This window comes from Myotis yumanensis, unplaced genomic scaffold (genome assembly GCF_028538775.1).
Source record: "Myotis yumanensis isolate MYYU_CA2020_CCGP unplaced genomic scaffold, mMyoYum1.0.hap1 SCAF_6, whole genome shotgun sequence".
NCBI classification, from domain to species: Eukaryota; Metazoa; Chordata; class Mammalia; order Chiroptera; family Vespertilionidae; genus Myotis; species Myotis yumanensis.
This window is the reverse complement of record NW_027223757.1, coordinates 5342427-5366639: the sequence shown is the minus strand read 5'-3', so window position 1 is coordinate 5366639 and position 24213 is coordinate 5342427. Positions and strand designations below refer to the sequence as shown.

Genomic DNA, 24213 nt, shown 5'->3' with positions numbered 1-24213 from the left:
AAATCACCATATCACAGCCTCCCTTCAGACTCATAGGGTGAGGAATTATCCAAATCCTGAGTGTGCATGGCCTGGCAGCCAGAGGACGGACTGTTGTGCACAGGGCTGCTGGGCCGCTCACTGCATGCGCTTTAGGAAGTTCTTATGGGTTAGATGAGTGTTATTATCTGCGATTATTTACACAGTGGTTGACCATGTAGGGCGTTTACACAGCAGCTTCTCCTTCAGTGAGGTGGAAGGAGCATTGTAACACCATTTATAAAGGGGGGTTAAGGAATCTGAGGGCAGGGAGGGAATGCAGGCTGACAGAAGGCATGCAGCTGATCAGGACAGAGCTGGAGCTTGGCCCCAGCATTTCGCACTCCAGAGTCCACGCAGCATGTCCCAGTGGTACCAGTGTGCAAGCACCGTGCCCTGGTGCCGCGAGGGCCCGGAAAGGTGCTTTCACCACAGGCACACTCACTCCCACGGAACCTAGTTCAAGGGCAGAGCTGCACACCAGCAGATCTGGTTCTGCGAGTGCTAATTTGGCATTTTGTATTCTTGTTCTGTCTACTCGGGTTGTTTAATGCTGTAACATCTCTCTGGTTGACTGAAGCCATATGTCATTCAAATGGAACCTGTACCGTGGCATTGGCCTGACACTCACTCAGCTGTGGAGTACAGCAAGAAAAATTAGGAAAACTCCACATGTTCATTAGACCAGTGGAATGTACAAGCACTTCTGTGGCTGTGCCGGCCTCTGCACGCTGCAGACGGGAGCACGGTAGACCAGGCCTTTGAGCTTTCCCCTCTGGACACGGAGAAGCCAAACATGAGCCCTTTAAGAGAGTCTATCAGTGGGAGATATGTTTTGGGAATTAACTGCCTCCAAACAAGTAGTATAAAAGGTGCTCTAGTTGATTATTTTTCTTATCAGATTAAACACAAATTCTTAAGCGCATTAGGTAGTTTTTCTGTTCTAGGAACAGGTTTTGTATTTTACAAGGTATTACATAACTCTTGCTGTTAGAATATAAACATGATGTACATATGTAGGTATGTATATCCATGTAGAGGTGTGATGGTGTTAAACAGTGTTTCCTCTCTTCAGACTAGTGGTACATCTTGTGGGAACCTAGAGTCAGCTCTTCATGATGGGAGGAAAAGAAACAAAACAGCAACGGCATAAAAATCTCAAACTCTGCAGCAGCAGGTGGCAAACTCATGTGGAGACACCTCCTATTATGTGGAAGTCTGGGATCTCTGCTGGCGCTGGGGCCTTGTGGGAGCTCTGGGAGCCCAGTACCTTTGTGCTGTTGTATTTGAGCTGCGAGGTGGGGTGGTGCGGTGGTGTTAAGAGGGCAGGTTAGTGTTACCTAGAGGGGAGGAGAGAGTTAGAGTTAGAACAGAGGAAGTGATGGTGTAAAGATACATTTTCTGGGGGGAGACATCTGCAAGTGCAGAGTGACCCAGGGTGTCCTAGGTCCAGTGGCGTTGTGAGAGGCAGGGCTCACTGCAGAGCATTAGCAGGGTGTCCGGAAGTGGGCGAGTGGTCAAGTGTCAAAGGCAATGCTTTGTGTAGGTTAATAATTTTTTATAATTATTTAAAGTGTATTGTGTAAGGTTTGCATAAAAACATGGATGACTTTTGGTGAATGGCAGTTATTAAGTTTTTATTATTTTAGAAAATACTTGTTAATTCTGTATGGTGCAAAACTTTCAGTTGACAACAGGTGTGCAATCATTTTCTCAAATTTCTAATGGGGAGAGAAGGAGGCCAAGAGAAGGTTAGAAGGGTGTCTGTGCAGGTCTGTGGCTTGATCGAGGTCAGCAGGGATTTCAAGTCAGTCACTGGTGTTTGTGCAGCTCAGAGTGTGTAGACCTGGGCCTGCAGGACTTCCCATGGTTCTGCCTGGTGGCTTGTGCCACTCCAAGCCCCCCACTTACCGCACCTTCTGGGGCTGTGAGGTCTGGAACAGCCTGTCTGTGGGCCGCTCTTCTGACCTCAGCAGGCTTCCTGTTATTTAGCACCAGGGCAACCATCAGGTGGCTTGTCTGGATCCCCGGTGAGGTCTGGCATGTGGTATTTGGAATTTTGGATGTACCAGGTTGAAAATTCATGATATGCCAGAAGAAAGTTGAAGCCATTGGATAACTTTTAGTTGTTTTATTTTCTAAAAATATACTTTTTGTTGATTTCGGAGAGGGAGAGAGAGACAGAAACATCAATGATGAGAGAGAATCATTGATCGGCTGCCTCCTGCACGCTCCCCACTGAAGGATTGAACCTGCAACCTGAGCATGTTCCCTCACCTGGAATTGAACCGTGACCTCCTGGTTCATAGGTTGATGCTCAACCACTGAGCCACACCAGCCAGGCTAGTTGTTTGTTACTTTTTTAAAATGAGTGTGTATGCATAATACACACATACACATGTGTCACCTATAACACATTCAGGTTCTTTCCCTTCATGTCTGCACATATGATGTATTGTCTGCAGTTTTGTATCTCACGGTTCAAGGAGACTAAGGACTGCGTGGGGTCTTGGACCTCAGTGTGTGACTTCTTCCTTCACCGTTATTGAAGCTAGTCTAAGTGGTACGTGCTGGGGTGTGCTTGACATTTGTTCATGTTGATTAAAGGGAAGCAGTGATAGCAATAATTCCAAACGTTAGGTACTCTGTAAAAATTACCATATGGAGCCACCAATCGATGTCTCTCACATTGATGTTTCTCTCTTTCTCTCTCCTCTCTCCTCCCTCCCTCCCTCCCTCCCTCCCTCCCTCCCTCCCCTTTATTCTGTGAAAATCAATGGGAAAAAATATCCTTGAGTGAGGATTAACAAAAAAATAAATAAAAACCTATTACCGCATGATTTTGGAATGCACTTTTGATTTCCGGGGGGAGAAAGCTGTTTGGGTTAATACGAATAGTAATATAGGGAGACATCCTGAAGGTGTGGAGTACAGGGGAAAGGTCTATAATTCTTCCACAGACAGTTCACAGTTGATATTTGAGAATTAACTATAACGCATTAACTTGGGTGGTCACTTACATATTTGCGTTTTAAAATAAAATGTACTACTTTATACAGAGTCAACCATTCATACAGCCAGTATTTTTTTAAGCATCTGCTCTGTGTATAGCATGGCCTTGGGGATTAAAGAGTCTGCTCTCTCCTTCCCTCACATTGTGCTGAACTGGTTACTCCTCATTCCCTCTCTGTGTTCCTGTCTCCCCACCTGGGTTTCTGTTGCTCAGCACAAAGTCCTACCAGTGGATGCCAGTCCCCCCTCCGGGCTGAGGTACAGAGCTTCAGGCCTGAGCAGCATTTCCTAGTGTTTTGGGGTCTCCCCCACCTCTTGCCAGGGCCTTGGCTGCTCCCTTCTGCTGTTCTCTGTTCCTGCTCAGAATCTCCCTGTTTATGCTGAGTTGTAAACATGTGTTATCTCTGTCTTCTGCTTGTAAGCTGCTTATGTACAGGGATTTGTCTTCTTCATTTTTGTATATTCCACGGGGCCTTGGAGATTCTGGTGACATTTTATTGCTTAATAAAATGTTGAATCAATACATGTGATACAATGGGAAACGCAGAGAACTTTGAAATCCACTTGGGAAAACAAAGCCTACGTACAGATACCAACTGTAAGGGAGCCTTGCCACGCTTTCCCTTCAAACTCTGGGGTCTTTTGCATCAGAAGACAGCGGGCTAGCACTGAGTCTGTCACTAGTTGGCCACACACTCCAGACATTTTCAGGCTCTTCCCTGTGAAAGGAGACTCGTTCTGCTACTTTGCCTGGGATAGTCATGGAGTCAGTTACACGAGAGCATCTGTATGAAAGTCGTTGAGAAAGTTTTAAAGTGCCGTGTAAGGTGGAGTGTTGATATTGTCGCCAGTGTAATTTTGGGGAATAGCTGGTGTCAGTGAACGTTTTTATAATGAGGTCTGTCTGGTAGTTACTGTATCAATCACTTAGGAGAACAGTCAGCTGGTAAGCCTGGTGCTGTAGTTGGTGGCATCGGGGGTTTTATATTGTGGTCCCTCATAGCGAACAGAGAGATTATGATAGAAGAGCACAAAGGGGGAGCCCGAGGCGAGGGGCGTGAACTCAGTAGCTTAACTTCTGTGTTTTCTAAGATGCCAACTGCACCAGCACAGCTGCCTCAGTTTCTTCTGTCCCAGTGCCGGCTGGGTGGAGCGTTTGTGAGACACGCAGGCTCCCTGTTCTCACAGCATCTCACCCAGTGCCTGTTGCCTACAATGGTCTTTCTCATATGCATTCAACTTCTCCATTAGACAGGGAGAAACATGTATGCACACTCTAGCAGCTGATAGCTCAATTGATGTGTCTTTCTTTTCAGCCAGACTAAGCTCTGAATAAAGGAAGTTTGAAAATGCAGTTGAAGTACAAACACTGCCTTTATAATTATTCAAAGTGTGTATACATTTCTTTTGGACACGGTGTTCCCCCCAAATGTATACACACTTTAACACCTGATAACTCACTTAATTTTCACTCCTTTTCAAGTTTAATTTGAAATAATGGATGAAGCCAGACTAAGCGTTGAACAAGGAAAATTTATTCACTAGACTTTTTATGGGGATACACAAAAGAGAGAGTTTATGGTACAAAACCAGCAACAGCTGATGAATTGAGGGCGCACAAATACCAAATGAAATGATTCTTGATGTTTGCGACTCCACTGCTTCGAGTTATCAGCAGTGCCTGGACCAGAACGGTCATCAGTTTGAAAACAGGCATTGACAAAAAAATTATTCATTTCTATAGATTCTTCTAAATTTTGAAATGGAACTGTATGTTAATAAACACTGCCTTTATAATCATTCAAAGTGTATATACATTTTTTTTGGTATACCCTACATGTTAACTGTCTTCTTCTTAGCATCGTTGCAAATTTCAGGTAGAAGTAATAACTTTTTTCCAAGTATTTCTCCCAGAGATATTATTTGCCTGAATATTCATATAAACCTTGCAAAGAACTCATTGTTGGGGAATCTCAGAATTACCCCAAGGGCATGGTGCCAGGGTTCTCACGGTGAGGGTCCTCAGATATGGTGCCTTATCCCTGTGATGTGTTACTTTTACTTTTTTGGGATCTATGCAGAAAATCCAGAGAAGTCATGATCCTTCCTCTTCACTCTTTTTTTGGGGTTTGTCTTTTAAATTATTATTTTATCATTGAATTTATTGGGGTGACCTTGGTTAATGAAATTCTGTGGGTTTCAGGTGTACGATTCTACAACACATCATCTGTATATTGTATCATGTGTTCACCACCCCAAGTCAAGTCTCTCTCCATCACCATTTCTACCCCATAGACATAGCCTCTTTTACCTCCCCACTCCCCTTCCACACCAGGTCATTCCTAAGACTCCGTGCAGTGTCCCTTCCGCTGGGAGCTGTCCCGCGTCCTCCCTCGATACCCCTACACTCCCGAAGCCGCCCACTGTGCTGCTTCGCAGGGCCAGGCCCAGCAGAACCAGCTGCTCAGCGGTGAGTGAGTTAGTGTGTGGCCCACCCACTGGCCTTGCCTGGAAGTGCACCCACATGGGCCTGGCACACACGTCCCAGCTTGGCTCCGTGACCCTGGACAAGACTCTCCCTGTCCCACTAGCCAGACAGGACTCTGGGAGCCAGGAGCACTGACCTGGGCCTTGATGTCAGCGGGCAGAGGGCTGCAGGGCTTTGGGGTCGCCCCTGCTCCTCTGGATGTGGGGTCAGAGCCAGGGCTAGGACCAGGCACCCTGTCAAACAGCCGCAGTGTGGGAAGTGCTCGGATGGAGACGTGCAGAAATGGGAAGCAGGCGACACTGGTCATGGTGGGTGGGCCTGGACCCTGGCCTCAGGGCCAGCTCCAATGGGTGGGGGATGGGCGAGGGCAGCACCCTCCGCTTCCCCCAGCACCCACCTGCGCATGCCAGGGCAGGGCGGCTGTGAGCAGAGCCTAGGGCTGCAGGGCCCTGTGGGCACTGCAGGAGGTGCCTGGGGACATCACCCACTCCCGGCAGGCAGGGGGCAGCAGGAACAGGCTGCAGGGCCCAGGAGCTGCTCACTGGCATAGGCAGGAGGCCAGGGTGGGCTGGGTGGGCTTCCCCTGTCGGGGCTCAGGACCTCTTCACTCTTTTATTTTAGAATTTACTCCCATCTCACTTTCCTACACTGTCTGCTCTGGAACTCCTTTTTAGACTTTTCATTTCTTTCTCCAGCTGGGAGGTCGGCGTGCGTCTCTAGCCCGCGCTCCTTGCTCCCCCTTAGCACGCACTCGTTCTGAGTCTCAGCTCAGGACCATGACCTAGCTGACCAGCCTCGCTCTGCCCCCTCTCGCTGTGGCTCCGGTTTCCTTGCTGGAGCTGCTGTCTCCTCTCTGTGCGGCAGGGAGCTCAGTAGGTTGCTTCCCTGCTCTGTGGACTTTGCCTCTCAGGTGGCAGTTGTATCCTGGTGACCTGCCCAGTGGTGGCTCTTTCTCTGGCCATGCCAGTGTGTATCAGTGGCAACTGTAGGTCAGGGCTGGGGTTGGGGAACCAATATCTATGGACACTAATTTATTCTGGTACAGTATCATTCAAAACAGTATTCTCTGAAAAAAAATGAAGCTCAAATGTAGTGTTTTTCAACTGTTCATTGTGATTCACTCATTAGTGGGGCCACAAAAACAATGCATTAGGCTACAGCCAGGAATTTTTTAAAAGGGAAAGAATTAGAGCATAAAATATGAATGCATCACATGTGGTAAGGGTGTCATGTGCTCAGGGATGAGCTATAAAACATAACTCATCTTTTGATTTGGAGTCAAAATATTTGAAAGCCTTGCCCTGATTAACCTTCAGGTTTTTTAAGTTCCTTTGATTCTCTTCTCTACCCTCTTTTCCTTCTAATGAAAATTTAAGAAATTGGTGTTTTATTTTTTGTAGTTGAGATAAAGTAGAATTAGAATATGGTCTGATTGCAGGAAAGCCCGGCGGATCATTGAAAGCACCGTTACTTAACGTACCAGTGGCAGGGCAGGTTTCCTGTGTTCCCATCTGCTGTACGTCAGGGCATGGCCGCTGGAGGCTCCTCCTTGGACCGGCAGTTCCTAGAGGGAGGACCGGAACTTGTTGGGATGGGGTGCCCGAATCCTAACGTTGATTTGTCCTGGATGTGCGGAGTGATCAGAGACTGCTAAGGAGGTGGCTTAGCAGGCTCCCACCAGCATCGGGAGCGGAGGATATTGGAAGGAGGTTTCCGGAACCAAATGACCAGCTGGTGTTGCTAATCCTTTTCTCAGCAGTTTGACGTAGCTGTGGGTTTTAAGTGATTGTTGAATGTAGCATCTCTGGTTAGAAAAGGTGACCATTCTTCACCAATTCCTCCTACAATTCCTCAGACCTTGTCTTGAGCCGGTTCCACCAGTCTTACAAGCCACATTCTTGAAGGAAAACTGAATATGTCAAAGGAATAGTTGGAAACCATGCCCCTCTCTCCAAAATATACAGTGCATTTATTCAGGGGTTTGTGAAAGTGAAAATCATTTGGGGATGCTGTTTGAAACCTGGCCTTTTCATTTTAATGGTGTGTAAGAGATTGTTTTCTTATAGTTAAAATACTAGTAAAAAATACTAGTAAAAATAAAAATCTTTTGACCCAATTATTCTTTTTTTTTTTTGACCCAATTATTCTTATTTGTCATTGGATTGGAGGACTGTACCTTAGGACAATTATTTTATACCCCTTCACATTCTAGCAAAACCAGTAAATGACTTCCGTATTTCCCCAAAGTCTACTGGCTTCCCTGCCAGGGTGCTTCAAATGGACAATCTAAGATTACATCTGTGGTGAAGTATAGTTTTGAGGGGGTAATATCTTACGATTTTCTCACGAGTAGGTTAGAATGCCCAGTTTTACTGAATTGTTACTGAAGAAGAGACAGTAGAAAGAAGTGAACATTTGGTGAACCGTCCACGTTAAGTAAACCTTCCTCTGCCTGCCCTCAGGTGTCCTTCTGTTAATAATTTTCAAAGTCAACAGCTTATATTTTTTCCTGACCAATCTTTTGGGGATACTTGGCACATGTTCCATCTGATGAAATAAGAAAAAAATTGCAAATCTTCTTTGGCAAGGGGAATAATTAAATAATTTTCTCTTTTTTATACAAGCATTTGCTTTAAGATATATTTATATTTCAAGGACTTTGATATTTTTTTCAAAGCATCATTTCCTCATGCTGTCTCAGCCTCATAATGGAACTCCTCTTTAAGCTGTTACCCAATATCACAAGTTTATCCTGTAGGTTAAGTTTATGTGCTAAGTGACTCAAAAGTAAGAGACTCTTCTGCCTGCTTTTGCGTTGAGTATCTGTCTGTGTTGGTAGAGATTTCGCATCCTAACGCTTTCTAAATTAATCTAAACCACCTAGGTTTTAAAATTTCAGTTTTTAAAACTTCAAAACCATTGCGTATCTCTTTCCTTTGTAGCCATTGTCTTCTTTACTCACCGGTCGCCCTGTTCAAGGCTTTCCCACTCCTGCTGCTTCTCCTATGCTCCCGGCCCCAGCCTTGTCTGTTATATTGCTGTCTTCTAGAACAGAGCAAGGTCTCCACAGCCTCCCCTCTTCCAGTCCCAGTCCAGTGTCCACTTACAGCAGTGGTTCTCAACCTTCCTAATGCTGCGACCCTTTAATACAGTTCCTCATGTTGTGGTGACCCCCAATTTCATTGTTACAAATGGAACATAATTAAAGCATAGTGATTAATCACAAAAACAATATGTAATTATATATGTGTTTTCCGATGGTCTTAGGCGACCCCTGTGACAGAGTCGTTCGACCCCCAAAGGGGTCGCGACCCACAGGTTGAGAACCGCTGACTTATAGTCTCTCCTCACGCTTCACTGACACATTACTCCTTTCAGGGCTGAGTGTCACAGGAGCATGGAGTGAGCTCAGGGTGGGGGCAGGCGCACAGAGAATTGAGTCTGTTTGTGACCAGCTGGATGAAATTGTGCAGGTTTCCTAACCCTTGATCTTAGTAAGGAGAGGGTTGAGCCAGTGACCTGAAATCTCTGCCAATTCTAATAGTGCCTGGAAAAGTAATTCACAATAAAGTGTGATTAGGGTTAGCCTGCTGAGGATGGGGGAGTAGATGTGGATTTTCCGACTCAAAAAATAGCTTCTTGGTCCAAATACATGTTGGATATAGTTTTGAGCATCTTCTTCATCGCTCTCCGCCCCCCCCCCCCCCCCCCCCCCCAACCTCAGACTGATGCAGGGAATAAAATGCAAGGAGTCAGTTTTCAGCCACTTAGGGAAGAAATCTGAGGGGTTAGTAGTAGAAACATCTTCTAATCCAAAGGGACTCCTTTTCTTGTGCCTCATTGTTGGTTAGGAGTACATTCCGAAAGGGCAAAAAAACACAAAGGCCGGTTCTGCTCACTTGAAGCCTTTTGTGTCCCTGGGTAGCTCAGGACCAAGCCTCAGCTGCCTGCCTGCCTCCCAGCCAGTGTCTCCCACTCAGGGAGGGTGCCGCAGGCCCCCACACCTCCCTGGGTTCTCAGTCTCGGAGGGCCCGATAGGCAGGCTGAGGTCTTGGCGTGGTATGTGAAGACGTCTGACCCTTCTGTATTATTGTTGCTAGTATTTTTCTCCAGGCACGCGTTCACCATATACATGTTTCTCCCTCAAAAATATCTTATAAAACACTCAGACTGTATATTTTAGAGAATCATGGTTAACACAATATTGTTTTTGAAATTCCCATATTAGAGGGGCTTGGTGGTTTTTTAATTCACATTTTCATCGATTCAGGTACCAAACTCTTTCCCTCCCTCCCTCCTTCCCTCCCTCCCTCCCTTCATGCAGGAGAGAAAAAGAAATGTAGAAAGACTATAGAAACAACCAGCCCTTTAACCCTCAAAGGGTGAGCTGTAGACTGTTGGTAATAATACAATTATATGGTTACCTTAAAAAAACACACAACAACTTTAAAGCTGTATTAAAGAATCACACACATGTGCACACACACACACACACACACACACGAAGGAGGACTTTATATGCTTGGTATAAAATCCCCAAGGTAGAAAGAGCCGGCTGTTCCCCCACCGTCAAGTTCATCTCCATTGAAGATACCAGTTGCTTGGCTCTCTGTTGGCTGCTTTAAAATTCTAGTCTTACTCTAGTAAATCCCTGTTTTCTCCATGGTTATCTCAGACAGAACAGTCTTTTCAGTCTTGCATTCACTGCACATGTTCCAGCCATGCGGTTACAAAGTTGACATTGCAGCCTCAGCAAAGGTTATCTCTTTAAAATTCTCTGAAATTCCCCTTTGGCACATCCGTTTTGGCAGCCGGTTTATAGAGGAGAGTTGGTGGAGCCCTTGGCTCCTTGTGCTTTACAAAAATAGACATCTCTGGCCAGAGGGTGCGAGGCGAGCCGCTCCTTCCGTCGCCTGTAGTGGATGGCATCCCTACCGCGTGTGCGGACCAAGTGGTGGTTTTCTAAAACATGAAAGTACTGCGCCCGGACACTTATTTTAAAGTCTTATTGGAAAACCCTGCTGCTCTAGCCCGGGTGTGAAGTACTGTTGTACTGTTCTGATTTTTATTTTGTGCTCTTTGTCAAAATGGAAACAACTCAAAGATTATATTCACTGATTGAAAATTACCGGTGGCCGTTTGGGCAATAATATAACAAACATGGGGACTTCAAGTTGTTTTCCCATGAGATGTAGTCATCACTAAATAAAAGACCGCGTGCCTCCCTTCCTGGGAAAGCACTTCTGGGTGGAGGTCAGGGCACCCCGAGAGGCAGCACGGGCTGTTTCCCTTCTGTAAGTGGCTCTTTCCTGGAAACTGTTGCTTCTGGTAGCGGAGCTGACCTATTTATTAGGCTGGATGCGCGGAGCCTTGATTTCTCTTGCACTGTGACCTCCTCAGAGAGGAGCTCCGCACAAACATGTGGGTACGTTTCCTAGTTAGGCTCTCGGTCTGGTTTCAAAGCAACTGCATGTGTTTGGAATGGAAAAGTCTGATGTTTCATTTTGCTTTCAGTGTAGATGCTGGCAGCCTAGATGTCAGCTTTCACATTAGAAATGAGCATGGCTCCCTTCACTGTTGAATTTGTTCCTGCTTATGTTATATGTAAAAAAGGCATGGAGACTCTTGGCTGAATTTTTCTCCCCTGTGATAATTTATGCAAGATTTTAGTCACTTGTCCTTAGGTACTGGTCCTCTTTTCTTCAAGGGTAGAATGTACGGATTACCAGTCTTTGTCTGTTAGGCTTCCCTCCCCCTCACCAAATGTATGTACATTGGAAATACGTCCCTTTTTTAGTTAACATTTTTAGAATGAGATTATTGTCTTGTGCGTCACACACAGACTTTCTCTCTGAAGCTGCATGATGCTTCCGTTTTATCAAAAAGCACACTGTACACTTTATAGACCTGTGATATCGAATGTCCTTGATGGATCCTTGGTAAGAAAGTGTTTTAAAGTGCATAATGAGGGCACTTGAGCATAAAACTACAATTACACACTTGTGTGTTAATTTTGTGTGCAGTGAGACTTGCGTTCAACAGTGGCTGCACGTGAGAGGCAGCGTTTCCTGCCAGTGAAGCTGCGTCCCCTCTGAGTGGCTGCCCTGGAGGGAAAGGTGAGCAGCTGTGGTCCGAGGCAGAGGCAGGACAAAATGGGAAGGAGAGGTTTCTTGTAAAAGGACCCTCCCTTTGTGTGTGGCCCTGCTTGCTGGGCCTGTGGAATCATTCATGCTATTTTAGTTTCTGTTCCACAATAAAGACGAGAGAACGAAAGCAGTTTAGATAAGCCAATGAAAACAATGAAGGCACTGAGTGGGGTAGATAGCAGTTGACAAGGAATCTTTGATCTGGTGGAATAAAAGCTTTGGTTTGCAGTGCTTGGCCATACATTTGCTAATCAAATCTGTGTATTAGCGTTAGGGGCGCTCTTTGAAGCTCAAAGTTAATTTTACGAAAGCTAAAGGATGTACCACTTTACAAAGTGGATAATAACATCCCAGAACCTGTTACCCTCCAGAAGCAGCGTGAATTAGAAATATAAATTAATTTAAGGAGGGTATACATAAATTCATGGGTGCTAGGATGATGGTGGTTATGAAGTGCAAAGAAAGGCTGTTTAGGACGCAGCTCGGAATTTTGGAAATTGAGGTCTTGGGAAGCTCTGCCACTTGGTCTCCACAGCCATGTAGAATACTCACTCCTCAGAACATGGGTCTGGCTTAGGAGTCACTTATGCCGCCATTTGCTAAATATAGAGCAGTTGGACTTAGAATAAGCAGTGAGTAGATGTCATTGTGATGTTATTCTTTTTCTAGGCTATTTCGTCAGCAATTAATTATTGTAAAGACATCTGAGAGAAATTATATGTATATTATTGTCACTGTTATCTACTTTATACACTCTAATATTGTGTGTACCTGTTAAAGGAGGTTTTAGAAAACCAATTTGTCATGTAAAAGGACTTATTACTGATGACAGATTAGAGCATTTAAAAATATTTTTTTATTTCAGAGAGGAAAGGAGAAGGAGGGAGAGAGAGAAACATTAATGATGAGAGAGAATCATCAATTGGGTGCCTCCTACACACCCCTTACCGAGGATCGACTTGGCAACACAGTCATGTGCCCTTGACTGGGAATTGAATTGTGACCTCCTGGTTCATAGGTTGACGCTCGACCACTGAGCAACATCGGCTGGGCGACAAATGAGAACTTTTTAACTTCGTTTCCCAAATCAGAAAGTAAATTTTTTTTTTCTGATACAAATTAAAAATTATTTTAAGCTAAAGGAGAAGGTTAAAGTAGCCCAGGTATGTTGGTTATTTTTCAGTCTATAAACAGCAGCAGTGTCTATGGCCTGGAAGTCATCTGTTAGGAGCAAGGGTCTGGGCACAAATGAAGTGGCCCCAGAGCAGCACGAGCTGTGTATCAGTCATCAAGTCTGTTCTGGGGTTGAAGACACTGACCCTTGAATGCTTTGTGGGCTCCTTCCTCCCCCCTGGTTGTCTTTTTGTTGTTGTTGTTATTCAAGGGAAGCTGAACTTAATTGGAAGGAATTTAGCTGTAGTGTACAATGCTTATAAGTGTTCAATATACATTTGTTGATTGTTTCTCATTTTTCAAGCGTGAAGGAGTAATTTCAGGAAATTGTGTACTGTTTTTCTCCCTTAGTCAAGCCTAAGGATAAGATTTTCCTTTTTGAAATAAGACAATTGGAGGGGGAAAAAGCAACTAAATTGTTTAGAAGTCTCAGTTGGGAGCTTAGCTTGACGGACTGTAGATTGTGGAGCAGTTGTAGGATCTTGACCTTGTAAACTTTATTTATTACCTTCTAGCACATTATTTTTGACTGGACATGTTGACATAATAAAATTTCCTCATGCAATTGGTTCAGCCACACATTGGCTTAACATCTGAATTCCTGGCTGTGGGGAATTTTCAGTCTGTCTCTTATGCATGAAAAATAGCGTTTGATCTTTCTGTGCAGTTGGAGGCCAGCAGATTTTGCCACAGTAATGACTAAAATGTAGCTGTTGTGATCGTAGGATATTTCCTGTGCTTTTTTGCCTTTTCATTTTGTAGAATTTACCTGGAGGGGCTCAGACGAAAAACAAAAATGGACATTTCTGCTGCTAAAGATAAATTGGTATAATAAACTTTTTGATAACTCTTAGAAAGACAGCAATAAGTAACCCAGAATAAATTGCATTTTGTCCTAGATTAATGAAAAACACTGAGTTGGTTTAAGAAGTGATAGATATCACTGTGATGTTATTCTTCTTCTAGGCTATTAATTCTTTACTCACATACCACACATTACACAGACCTTCAGCCAGCGGGCCCATGCTCTAACCACTCAACCAAATCGGCCAGGGCCTTAACTTTTTAAGGATTTCACAGATACTTTAATGTGCTAATTAATATCTTATGTTTTATTTTTGTAGCACATGTATTTCTGAAACATTTTTGAGTCTGGAACTCGTTTCTGACTGAAATTGGTTAGCGTTCCTTGTAGGAGCCATAGAGAAATGCAGCCAGGAATTGAGATGCTAAGCCTGTGTGAGGCTGCACCAATGGCATGAGTCCTTCCTGTCAGAGATCTGCTAGTTTGCAGGACTAGGGGCCATATGAAGTCTGGCTGATCCGCCCCAGGGAAAGGCCTGGAGCAGAGTAGGCACCGGTGCAGCAGTCAGGGCTGAGCCCGGAGCACAGTCCTCGCCCAGCTCTGTAACTGACCACCGACCAGGCAGTTCTCTGGAGCCTGGGCTCCTCCCGCCTGTGTGTGCTGGAGCCGCCTGTGCCCTGCCTTTTGGCTGGTGATACTGGAATGTGGGATATGGTGGAGGTGAACTCTTTATTTTAAATTATGAAAGTACGGAGACAAATAGAGTTGATACTTGTGTAGCTGTGCCAAGATTATAATTGTTGTTAACACTTTGATATATTTGCTTCATCTCTCTTTTTTCAAAGGGAAAAAAACGCAAGGCTGAAGGTCCACCCCATCTTCCCCCCCCCTCCCCTCCCTAGAGAGTGTCACATATTTCCTTTTCAATGCATGTGGCTGTACATTACTATATATGTATTCCTGAACAATGTATACTACTATTGTGTATTAAAAATTTATACAAATGGTATCACATTGCATTAACCTTTCGTTGCTTTCTTTTCAAATTCAGCATTATAATTTTTTGATTTGAACTGATTTGATATGTGGGTCTTCCTACTTTGCTTTTTAAAATACTGTATAGAATTCCATTGTATGACTACAGGAAACACTATTTTTCCCTTTACCTACTGTGTTAGAATTTGATTTTGTCCCCTTTCTGGCTCTCGGAAGCAGCGTTACATTGAGTATCCTTTCCGGGACACTGGAGTGTTGTATTGGCATGTACTTATTTACATGCAAGTTGCTGGGCCATAAGGCAGTGCACCCTTATACTCAGTGGGGAAACTGCCGTGTAAAACTTTTTAGAAATAAATAAGGGAAAATAAACCTTGGACATTTCTTCAATTTTCAAGTATGAGCATGAAGTTCAGGGTAAGGTGAAATGAAAAATGGAGCCTGGAATTTTGCACATTTAACATAATACAGAGACGTGAAAGTTAATACTCAAATCCTTTGTTAAAGTAGTTTCCTAAAATAAGTATTAAAGTAAATGAATCATTTTTAGCTATACTTTCCCTCTCCAACAATGTTTGAAAGCATTCAGATTTCTTTAAAAATTAGAATAATTTTTTTGCTACCGTGTGTGCTCGTATTCCACTTTAAAATCCTGCTTATTTAGAAATGAGTGAAATAAGTTCTTGTTTTTCTTATTTTTAAATAACAAACAGAAATGCTGTCATCTCGTGAATTTTCTGAAGATTCCCATTTAGTTTAGTTTAGAGCTTCTCTTTTTATTGAAACTGCTGAAGGTCCGGTCATTTGCAGGAATGACTTGGAGGGTTGGCAGTTAATAGCCGAGGGCCTGTGCTGCTTTAGCGTGAAGCTCATTGTTTTTGGCTGTTGGATGAAGCTGGTGATGCATGTATCAAAGATTTGGATGGTACAAGTGATTTCACTTTTATAATGAGTTTCTTCATCACTTTAACATTTTTATAATAACTTGATTTAGTAACTTTTTGGAAGACTTTCATTCATTCAACAAACATTTACTGATGGCAGGCCTTCTTCCAGGGAGCATGCCAGGAGTGTGGGAGCTTATATTCTAGTGATGAGGACAGCATAAATAAATACATGGATGCAAAATTAAGGAGTTTAACTAACTAACTAACTAACTAACTAATTCTAGTCATCTCCCCTGTGTTTTTAAAAGAAAATCAGAACGGCATGAAAATGATGGGGTTGGGGCTGTGCTCAGCTGGTTAGGCTGGTCGGAGAAGGGGTGACTTCTGAGCTAGAAAGGCTGTGTATCCTCAGCTCTCAGCAACTTGCACTCAACTGTCTGGTAATCTTGTTTGCCCTGAATATGGTTCTGAGAGCTAAGAGGTAAACAAAAAGACTCTAAGTAGCCAAAATCGACTTCACCAAACAATAAAAGCCCATGTGCTTCCTCATGGACTGATCCTGCATAGTGTTTACCATGTAGTGGGTTTCTCCATCCTCAGTAGATTCCATTGGGATCGAGTTCAGGGTCACAAGCCGTGGCTGAGTGCTTTGACGGCAAGTGAGGAGACAGCACAGTGAGACCAGAGTTGTGCTCTGGGGCTGTGCAGACAGCCGGCAGCAGTAGGCTCAGCCTGTCGATTCACGTTTCATAATGATTATTTGGTTGAAGATGTCAGACAAGCATACAATAGATCTTTGAAAGCCCTGTATCTAAAGTGATTAAAACAAAAATATTGCCCTGGCCAATGTGGCTCAGTTGGTCATCCTGTGCACCAAAAGATTGCCTGTTCGATTCCTGGTCAGGGCACGTGCCCAGGTTGTCTGTCTGTCTGTCTGTCTCTCTCTCTCTCTCTGTCCCCCCTTCTTCTCTCTCTAAAAATCAATAAAGACATATTTAAAAATATAAAAACAGTATTGATCATTAAAGAATTAAACAACTGAAGTATTATATTTAGAACTTGCTCTTTAAAGGTAAGACTTGGGAAATAATTAATACTCTAGAGCTGTGGTCAGCAAACTGCGGCTCGCGAACCACATGTGGCTCTTTGGCCCCCTGACTGTGGCTCTTCCTAAGCCTTAGGGGAGTACCCTAATTAAGTTAATAACAATGTACTTACCTATATAGTTTAAGTTTAAAAAATTTGGCTCTCAAAAGAAATTTCAATCGTTGTACTGTTGATATTTAGCTCTGTTAACTAATGAGTTTGCCGACCACTGCTCTAGAGCTAACACTACAACTATAATTTAATAAATAATTGTAGCATCTGTGTAGAATTCCAAGTCGGATTATTATATTGCTGGTTATAATAGCAATATGAATTAATAGAGAAGGCAGCCCCATTTTGTAGGTGGAAATGTAGAGCAAATATCATTATAATTGACCATATTCCCACACCCGAGGCACAGTAGGACTTGGATTTAGATTTTATACATTTCTAACCCAGAGAGTCTTTAACTGAACTAGAGTTCGTAATCTCTGTTTTGTTCAGTGGCTCTCACGTAAGGGCACTGGGCTGCTGATGGGCACCAGCCCAAGGTCTAGCTGCAGGCCCCCTTGCTCTGTGTTACAGGTCACCTCATTCCAGGCTCACAGTGGGTGAGTGGCCAGGCAGGTTAGTGCCAAATGGATTAGCCTGTGTATCTAACAGGAGAGCAAATAGGTTTAATTGTGAAAGTCAGTAGTGAGATCTCCCCAGCAGATGTGCTTGCTGGCTTCCCTCTGAAGTCGGCCTATTCTGCAGATTGTTGCTGTGGCTCCATTGAAGATTTGCTTATCCTCTCCCCTACCCTACCTGCCTCTCATCTGCCTCCCCTGCAACCCAGTCTGCCCCAAAGCTCTTCAGAGCTGAAGTAGGTGGAGATTCTGTACGTTGTGACTGCTTTGGTGCTAGTAGACTCCTTCCTATAACGTCCTGTTGTTGTTTCGTTTAGAAAATAGAACCCCCACCCCAAACAACACTTCCATATTGTGTGTGAGGTTCCTGTAAACCAGAAGCAACATATTAAAGTGCAATTCAGAGGGGAGTTTGCTGGCTGTGTTGACTGAGCTTTGCAGTCATTTTAACACCGGCAGAAGTGTTACCCTAACTGCTTCAAATCAAACTGCAAAGACACTTGTGTGAAGTACAGTATTAGATATCAAATCAAACATATGGGTGTTGAACGCAAGGATATGTGTTGTGGGTAGTATATGGTATTCCAGCATGTGGAGTTGTATTTTATGGAAATTCTTTGGCTTGGCTTATGGCAGGGACATACATTCATTATAAGATATCAAACTGTAAAATAAATAAAAGTAAAGAATTCAACTGTGCTGTTAAACGGTTTTTCAGTACAAACTTGCCTGCTCTACTGACTTGGGCTCTGTGTGACGGGGGCACTTGTGACCATTGTGGCCAGATGGTTTGTCATCATTGCTGATAGGTCTTGGAACTATCTTGACTGGTTCAAAAGAAGTGTGCACTGTAACTTTTTACATTTTTTCCTTTTACTTCATTGTATGTGTTATGAATTACAGCGCTAATTGGTCTTTGAGGCAAAGTATTTTAATATTTTCCTCGTTTTACCATTCCCTGTTTTCACCATTCAATATTCTATAGTACATTTGTTTCTTAAGTGTGTATCTGGAACTGATCACTGAATTCTTAAGTGTGTGGGCTTCTGGGGCTCAAGTTCTTGGAGTTCTCAGATGGACCATATTGTGGTATTAACAGAGTGACTTCACTGTTCTTGTCTCCAGGGTACTGCTTTTGGCCATCCTAATATCTTGTTTTTCTTTTCCTGTCCTGCTCTCTCTCCTAGTTAGAAAGAAAGTCAATAGATTTCTCATTAAAAAAAACAACACACAAATGAAAAAATATCAACGGTATACTTATTACATGAGAAAGAAACGACTTTTTTTTTAATGGTTTCCAGGATTTTTAGGCTTATGTAAATTAGAGATAGAGAAGACTTATTTAAGGCCATATTTTTGTTTATACCTCTTATTTTTTTCAGTGCAGTGCACTGCTTTACATCATTACCTGTTTCATCAACTAGGGAAATACTATCTTTGTATTAGATTGAATACTTTCCTTCAGTAACTCATATTGATGGTTATGTTATTTGACATTCATAATATTATTCTAAAAGGGTTTCATTTGTTGTAAAGCAGTGTAGGGTTGTGTGTGTGTGTGTGTGTTTAGCAAAATAGTCAGTGGAATTGCTAATGTAACTGTACCGTATGTGCTAAAAACGTAATTGGGAAGTTTTGGCCTTAGTTGAAAGAAGCATGCGCCCTATACATGCACCCAAACCACAAGATTCTGCAAAATGGGAGTTAGTGAACTTGGACTGTTGGCATTCATTTTCATCTTGTGTGTTGCATGAGAATGGATTAACATAATGCTTCTTTCTTAGCTATTTTTAAATGTCAGTATTAGGAGCCCGTCCTCCCCTCCACACACACATTTTATGAAGTTACTAATATTTACTATCTGATAAAAATATTATTTTTTAAAGCAATGTCAAATTATCTTTTGCTTTCATTGATATTATGTGAATAGAAGGCAAAGGGTCGATTTATGTAAGGGAAAGAATATTAAAAATATTGAATTCAATTGCTTAGCAAAGAACCCACTTCATGTTGCTGAATTGAAACCATATTTGATCTCACTGAATTGCACCTTTTGACTTCCTCGCTTCCTTTGCCTGCCTTTTTGACAGATGCCGCCTCAGTATGGACAGCAAGGTGTGAGTGGTTACTGCCAGCAGGGCCAGCAGCCATATTACAACCAGCAGCCGCAGCCTCCGCACCTGCCTCCGCAGGCGCAGTACCTGCCATCCCAGTCTCAGCAGCGGTACCAGCCGCAGCAGGTGAGCCCCACCAGCTGCCCTTCTCCAGGCCTCGCACTGGCCGCGAGGTCCGGTCCCAAAGACAGACCGGGCTCCTGTCCCACTTAACAAATTCCCTTCTTAGTGGGAAAAATGTAGTTTTAGAAAATGCAAAACTATAACCTAATCTAAACTGTTTGTTTATGGATGGGTGTTTGAAATTGAAAGGTAGGAAGAATGTTTAATAGCGTCTTACATTACTGGATAGTGACAGCAGAAAATGTGAGACTTTTCATGTTCTTTGTCATTTGTGTTTTGAATCTTTCAAGAAAGTGGTCTGTCACTTTGAGGCTTATTCAGGAAGGTGGTTTTATCAATCATTTAATCTTGCGAGTTGGTACATTCATGGTATTTTTACCGTGAACTTTTTTTTGTTTTGTTTTTGTTTTAATGGCAAGCACCACTATATTAAAACATCGATTCCTTTGGCAGTGTTATTCTTCTGTAACCAGCTTATAAACAGCCACTTCAATTATAATATTTTACAAAACTAAAGGGAATCATGTACTAAGTATATGAAGCAGCGTCTAGTTTAAATTAGCCTCATTAAATACTCTTGTAGGTTATGGGCTATACATTCAGCTTATATAATTTTAGGAAAACAGTAATGTATGCATTTGGTAAATATATGCATTTGGTAAAATTGTTCAGTTTCATCTTGTTTTAGAGACTGTCATTGGGGATACTAAAGCATCATGAGCTAGGGACTCTGAATCCAAATAAAACTTTCATGCACTTCCATCATAAGCATCATGATGTAACTTTCCATTTTATATATTTTTTCTCTTCTTTCTCTTTTGTGGGGTAGGGCTGGTGAAGAGATGGGAAGACAGGACATTGACTTTTCAGTTTTTAAAGTGCTTTTTACACATCTTGAGATTGGTTGAGGCTAAGCAAAATATATAAATATATGAAGCTTAGTTTTAATCAGTTCAGTTGAATTCTTAAGTATTATCTTGGGTTCATTGGAGTCTTCCCACATCACTTTTATTTAAGAGTTCTGAAAGGAGTTTCTGACTTTAAACAAAATACATTAAACATGTTAAATCCTGTCTTTTGCATACATGTTTTCAAAATTTTGTTACCATGTAAAGGGATTTATCGAGGGAGGAATGTACATTATTTCTAAGTTATTTGTTCTGGTCTTTTATTAAACTGTGGGAAATTAAAAACCTTTCTCATATCTTTTTCAGTAAGAGCCTGGTGTCTGGGTTTGTGAGATGTAAAGTTATAGGTTTTTCGGGGGTTTTCAGAACTGATTGAACTTCTCTGTAGATGTAGAATGTTTTGTCATGTCGTCAAAATTTAGGAAGGACTCAAGAGAGAGATTACATTACTCATTTTCCTTCAGTGTGCTGAAATGAATCTCTGATTGTAAAACCAATTTGATTAAGGATTCTGAATGCCTGTCATTTCCTTAAGACCAAGCTCAAAATTGACTTCCTTTATGAAGCAGTCACTGATGACTTCTGCCACATGGCAATTAGTTATTTAATATCCTTCACATTTAAATATTTAAAGCATACTACAGGTAAAATTGTATTTTAATGAATAGTATTCTAATGGGCTTAGTTTAGGCTTGTTTTATGCTTTGATTGATACATATCATTGTATAGGAAATACTACATAACCATGACTTTTTAACATAAATATTGTGTTTATTCTGAGAAAAACCAAACATTCCTCAGAGTATGTTGGAAATGTTTTATTTTCATGCTCCCTAACTGCCGAGTGTCTAGTATTTTTCAAGTTTCATTAAATTCATGACAGGACAAAGCAGTGGAAGGTGGACACGTTTCAGTGGCCTAACTGGAGGGTCTGGTTTGACAGGGATAGTTTGTGTTTTAGAGAGTTCAATGTTCTTTCTGTGTTCAGACTGACTTAGAAAGTTTCTCTGGGAAGTGAAATCTTGTGTTTTAGATATAGTTAGCACCTCCCCAAACAGAAGAATTCCCCAAATATATCCAAAAACAAAAATAGCCAATAAAATATTTTCAAAATCAAGCTGAATTTTAATAAGAATTTGTAATACTGAATTCACATACATTTAAAAACCAAAGTGGTTTAACTATTTTTAATGTAATAAGCCAGTTTTTCACAATAGACATAATATTCCTTTCTGCAGACTTCAATTTTGTTTCCAATCATAGCATACATAGATTTTATATTAGGGAATCAACCAGCAAATAATACTTCATGTGTCTGGTCAATGTGATTGATACAGAAGGTAATTTTAGAGTTCCATTAAGATACCTCACTCATTTTGTGTCTTTAACAATTTTTTATATATAATGTTTTGAATAATCAATACATTCATTTGCTTTAGAAATGAAAAAGTACAAAGAAAGGTCTCCCACCACAGTTCTTTTGCCTAATCCACCACCACTCCCTCCTTTGCCAGATAACCACTTTATTAGTTTATTGTATTTCTTCCCAGAGTTTCTTATACAAAGCAGCAAAATACCGTATTTTAATTTTTACACACATGATGGCATACTATATATAACATACTGTTTGTACTCTCTATTTTTTTGTAACCCCATTCCCCATTCACTTAAATATATTTTCTGTAAATCTCTGCAAAAAAGTACACAAGGTAGTCCTTTATTCTTTTTAATATAGCTTTATTCATGAACCTACCCTAATCTATTTTACCAGTTCTCTTTTTGTGGGCATCTAGATTATTTTTAGTTATTTGCAATTTAAACAATATTGCCATGATAAACTTTGAATATGTGCCATTTCATAAATGTGCAAGCATATCTGCAGGATAAGTTCCTGGAAGCGACACTACAGCTATAATTTTGGAAAATATTGCCAGATTGTTCCTCTTAGGGGTTTACCAGTCTATACTCCTACCATCGATGTGTGAGAATACTTTTTTCCTGGCATATGTGCCAAAGGCATGGTTTTATGAAGCTTCTGGATTTTTGCCAATCTGATCATGTAGTTTTAATTTGCATTTATCTTGTGATTGATGGCTGAACATCTTATATATTTAAAAGTATTTGTGTTTCCTTTCCTCCAAGACTTTAAACTCATTTTTTTATCTTAAATTTTTCTTTTTAGTTGTTGGTCTTTAAAAAAATTGATCTATGAAAACTCTTTATATATTAGGGAGACCAGACCTTTGTAATTTAAGTAAGTAACCACTATTCCTCATCTTGTCATTTGTCTTTTGACATATTATGAGATTTTTTTTTTTTTTAGGAGGATGGTCATATGGAGGGGCTTGTATGTATATATATATGCAGTATATGTATACACATCCAATTGGTTAGGATAGATTTATTATAAGGAATTGTCTCACATAATTATGGAGACTGGCAAGTCCAGACTCCGCTGTGTGGGCCAGCATGCTGGAGACCCAAGAGAGACGCTGTTTAGTTGTGGTCCAAAGGCTGACGGCTGGACACCCAGGAGGAGGGCCCACATCAAGATGAAGTCTGAAGGTAGGTGGCTGGTGATGCCTTGTGGCTTCCAGAAGCCGGTTTTTCTGTTCTAGTCAGACCTTCAGTTGATTGGATGAGGTAACCCACATTATAGAGAGCAGTCTACTTTATTGAAAATCACTGATTTACATGCTAATTTCATCCAGAAACACTCCAAGTGGACACATAAAATTAACCGTTAGAGTTCTCTTTCCCCAATTGATTGGAGATGCCACTTTTGTTAGTTACTGAATTTCCTTAGGTACAGTGTGTGGGGTTATATTCTTAATTTTTTTAAAAAAAAATTTGTTGGTCCTTCTATTAATGCCCAGTATTCTATAGTTTTTATTATTTTTTTCATTGCCGGTAGGGTTAGTATGTCTTCATTAGTTTTCTTTTTCAGAGTTTTCTTGGCTATTTGTGTATGTTTGTTTTTTCATATAAACTTTTCATTTTCTACCATGCTTTTTCCTAAGAATGTTGTTATAATGTGGTCTCTTTATTTTTCATTATATTTTTTTCAGTGAAAAAGATTATTCTAGACCACTGAGTTTGGGGGTTTTGTCACACTTCGTTACTGGCTGACATGGTTGGAGCCCTTCCTAGGTGAGGTTGTGAGTGTATTACATCAGGATAAGCGCAATGTTCCGTTGTCCCACAATAGTGATGTGAGGGTTGATCATAGATCCGGTGCTGATGGCTTCTGGGACCACTTTAAATGGAATTTTCTTCGTGAGGCTTTGCAGACCACACCATTAAGTGTTAATTTTGACCAGAAACCCTGGTGATGGTTAGACTGTGGTTGCTAATTCTCAAAGGGGCCATTTTCTAGTTCCTCGTACTTTTGAGTATTAAGTTCAAGTCAGGTATTTCTCTCTTCTGTTTAGTGGGGTTTCATGCTCTTAATTGACAGGTATTTTCTCATATTTTACTCCCCTTTGGCAGGCCCTATACTACTTCTCCTTCCCCTGTTTCCTATGTAGTTGTCAAATGGAAAGTTAAAATCTGAGCAAAGGTCAGCTTCTATTGCTCTTACTTTCTGTGTTCTTGGTTTACTTTCTGTATGCATCTGGTTTTACTCACATTTATGTTAAGTTCCGAATGCATCTGAAAAGGCATTATATCCAATATTTTAGGTCTTTCAATGAGTAGACATTTAGAACGTCTAATCTGCCATACTGTTGGAACTGGGACTCTCTTAGTATTTTCTAGTTGTTAATTTGACATCCCTTACACAATTTAAAACTATACACATGTAATATAATAGATAATATAGAATGTACA

The 24213-nt window shown here is 41.7% G+C and overlaps 1 protein-coding gene across 3 annotated transcripts in view; it reads left to right on the top strand.

Annotated features, from left to right (window-relative positions):
• Positions 1 to 24213, top strand: part of ARID1B (AT-rich interaction domain 1B) — a 401326-nt gene that overhangs the window by 142294 nt on the left and 234819 nt on the right. For all 3 annotated transcript variants that reach the window (XM_070417417.1, XM_070417415.1, XM_070417416.1), the window contains one exon: positions 19331 to 19480. In XM_070417417.1, coding sequence (XP_070273518.1) covers positions 19331 to 19480 — 150 coding nt within the window. The remainder of the gene's footprint in view (positions 1 to 19330; positions 19481 to 24213) is intronic.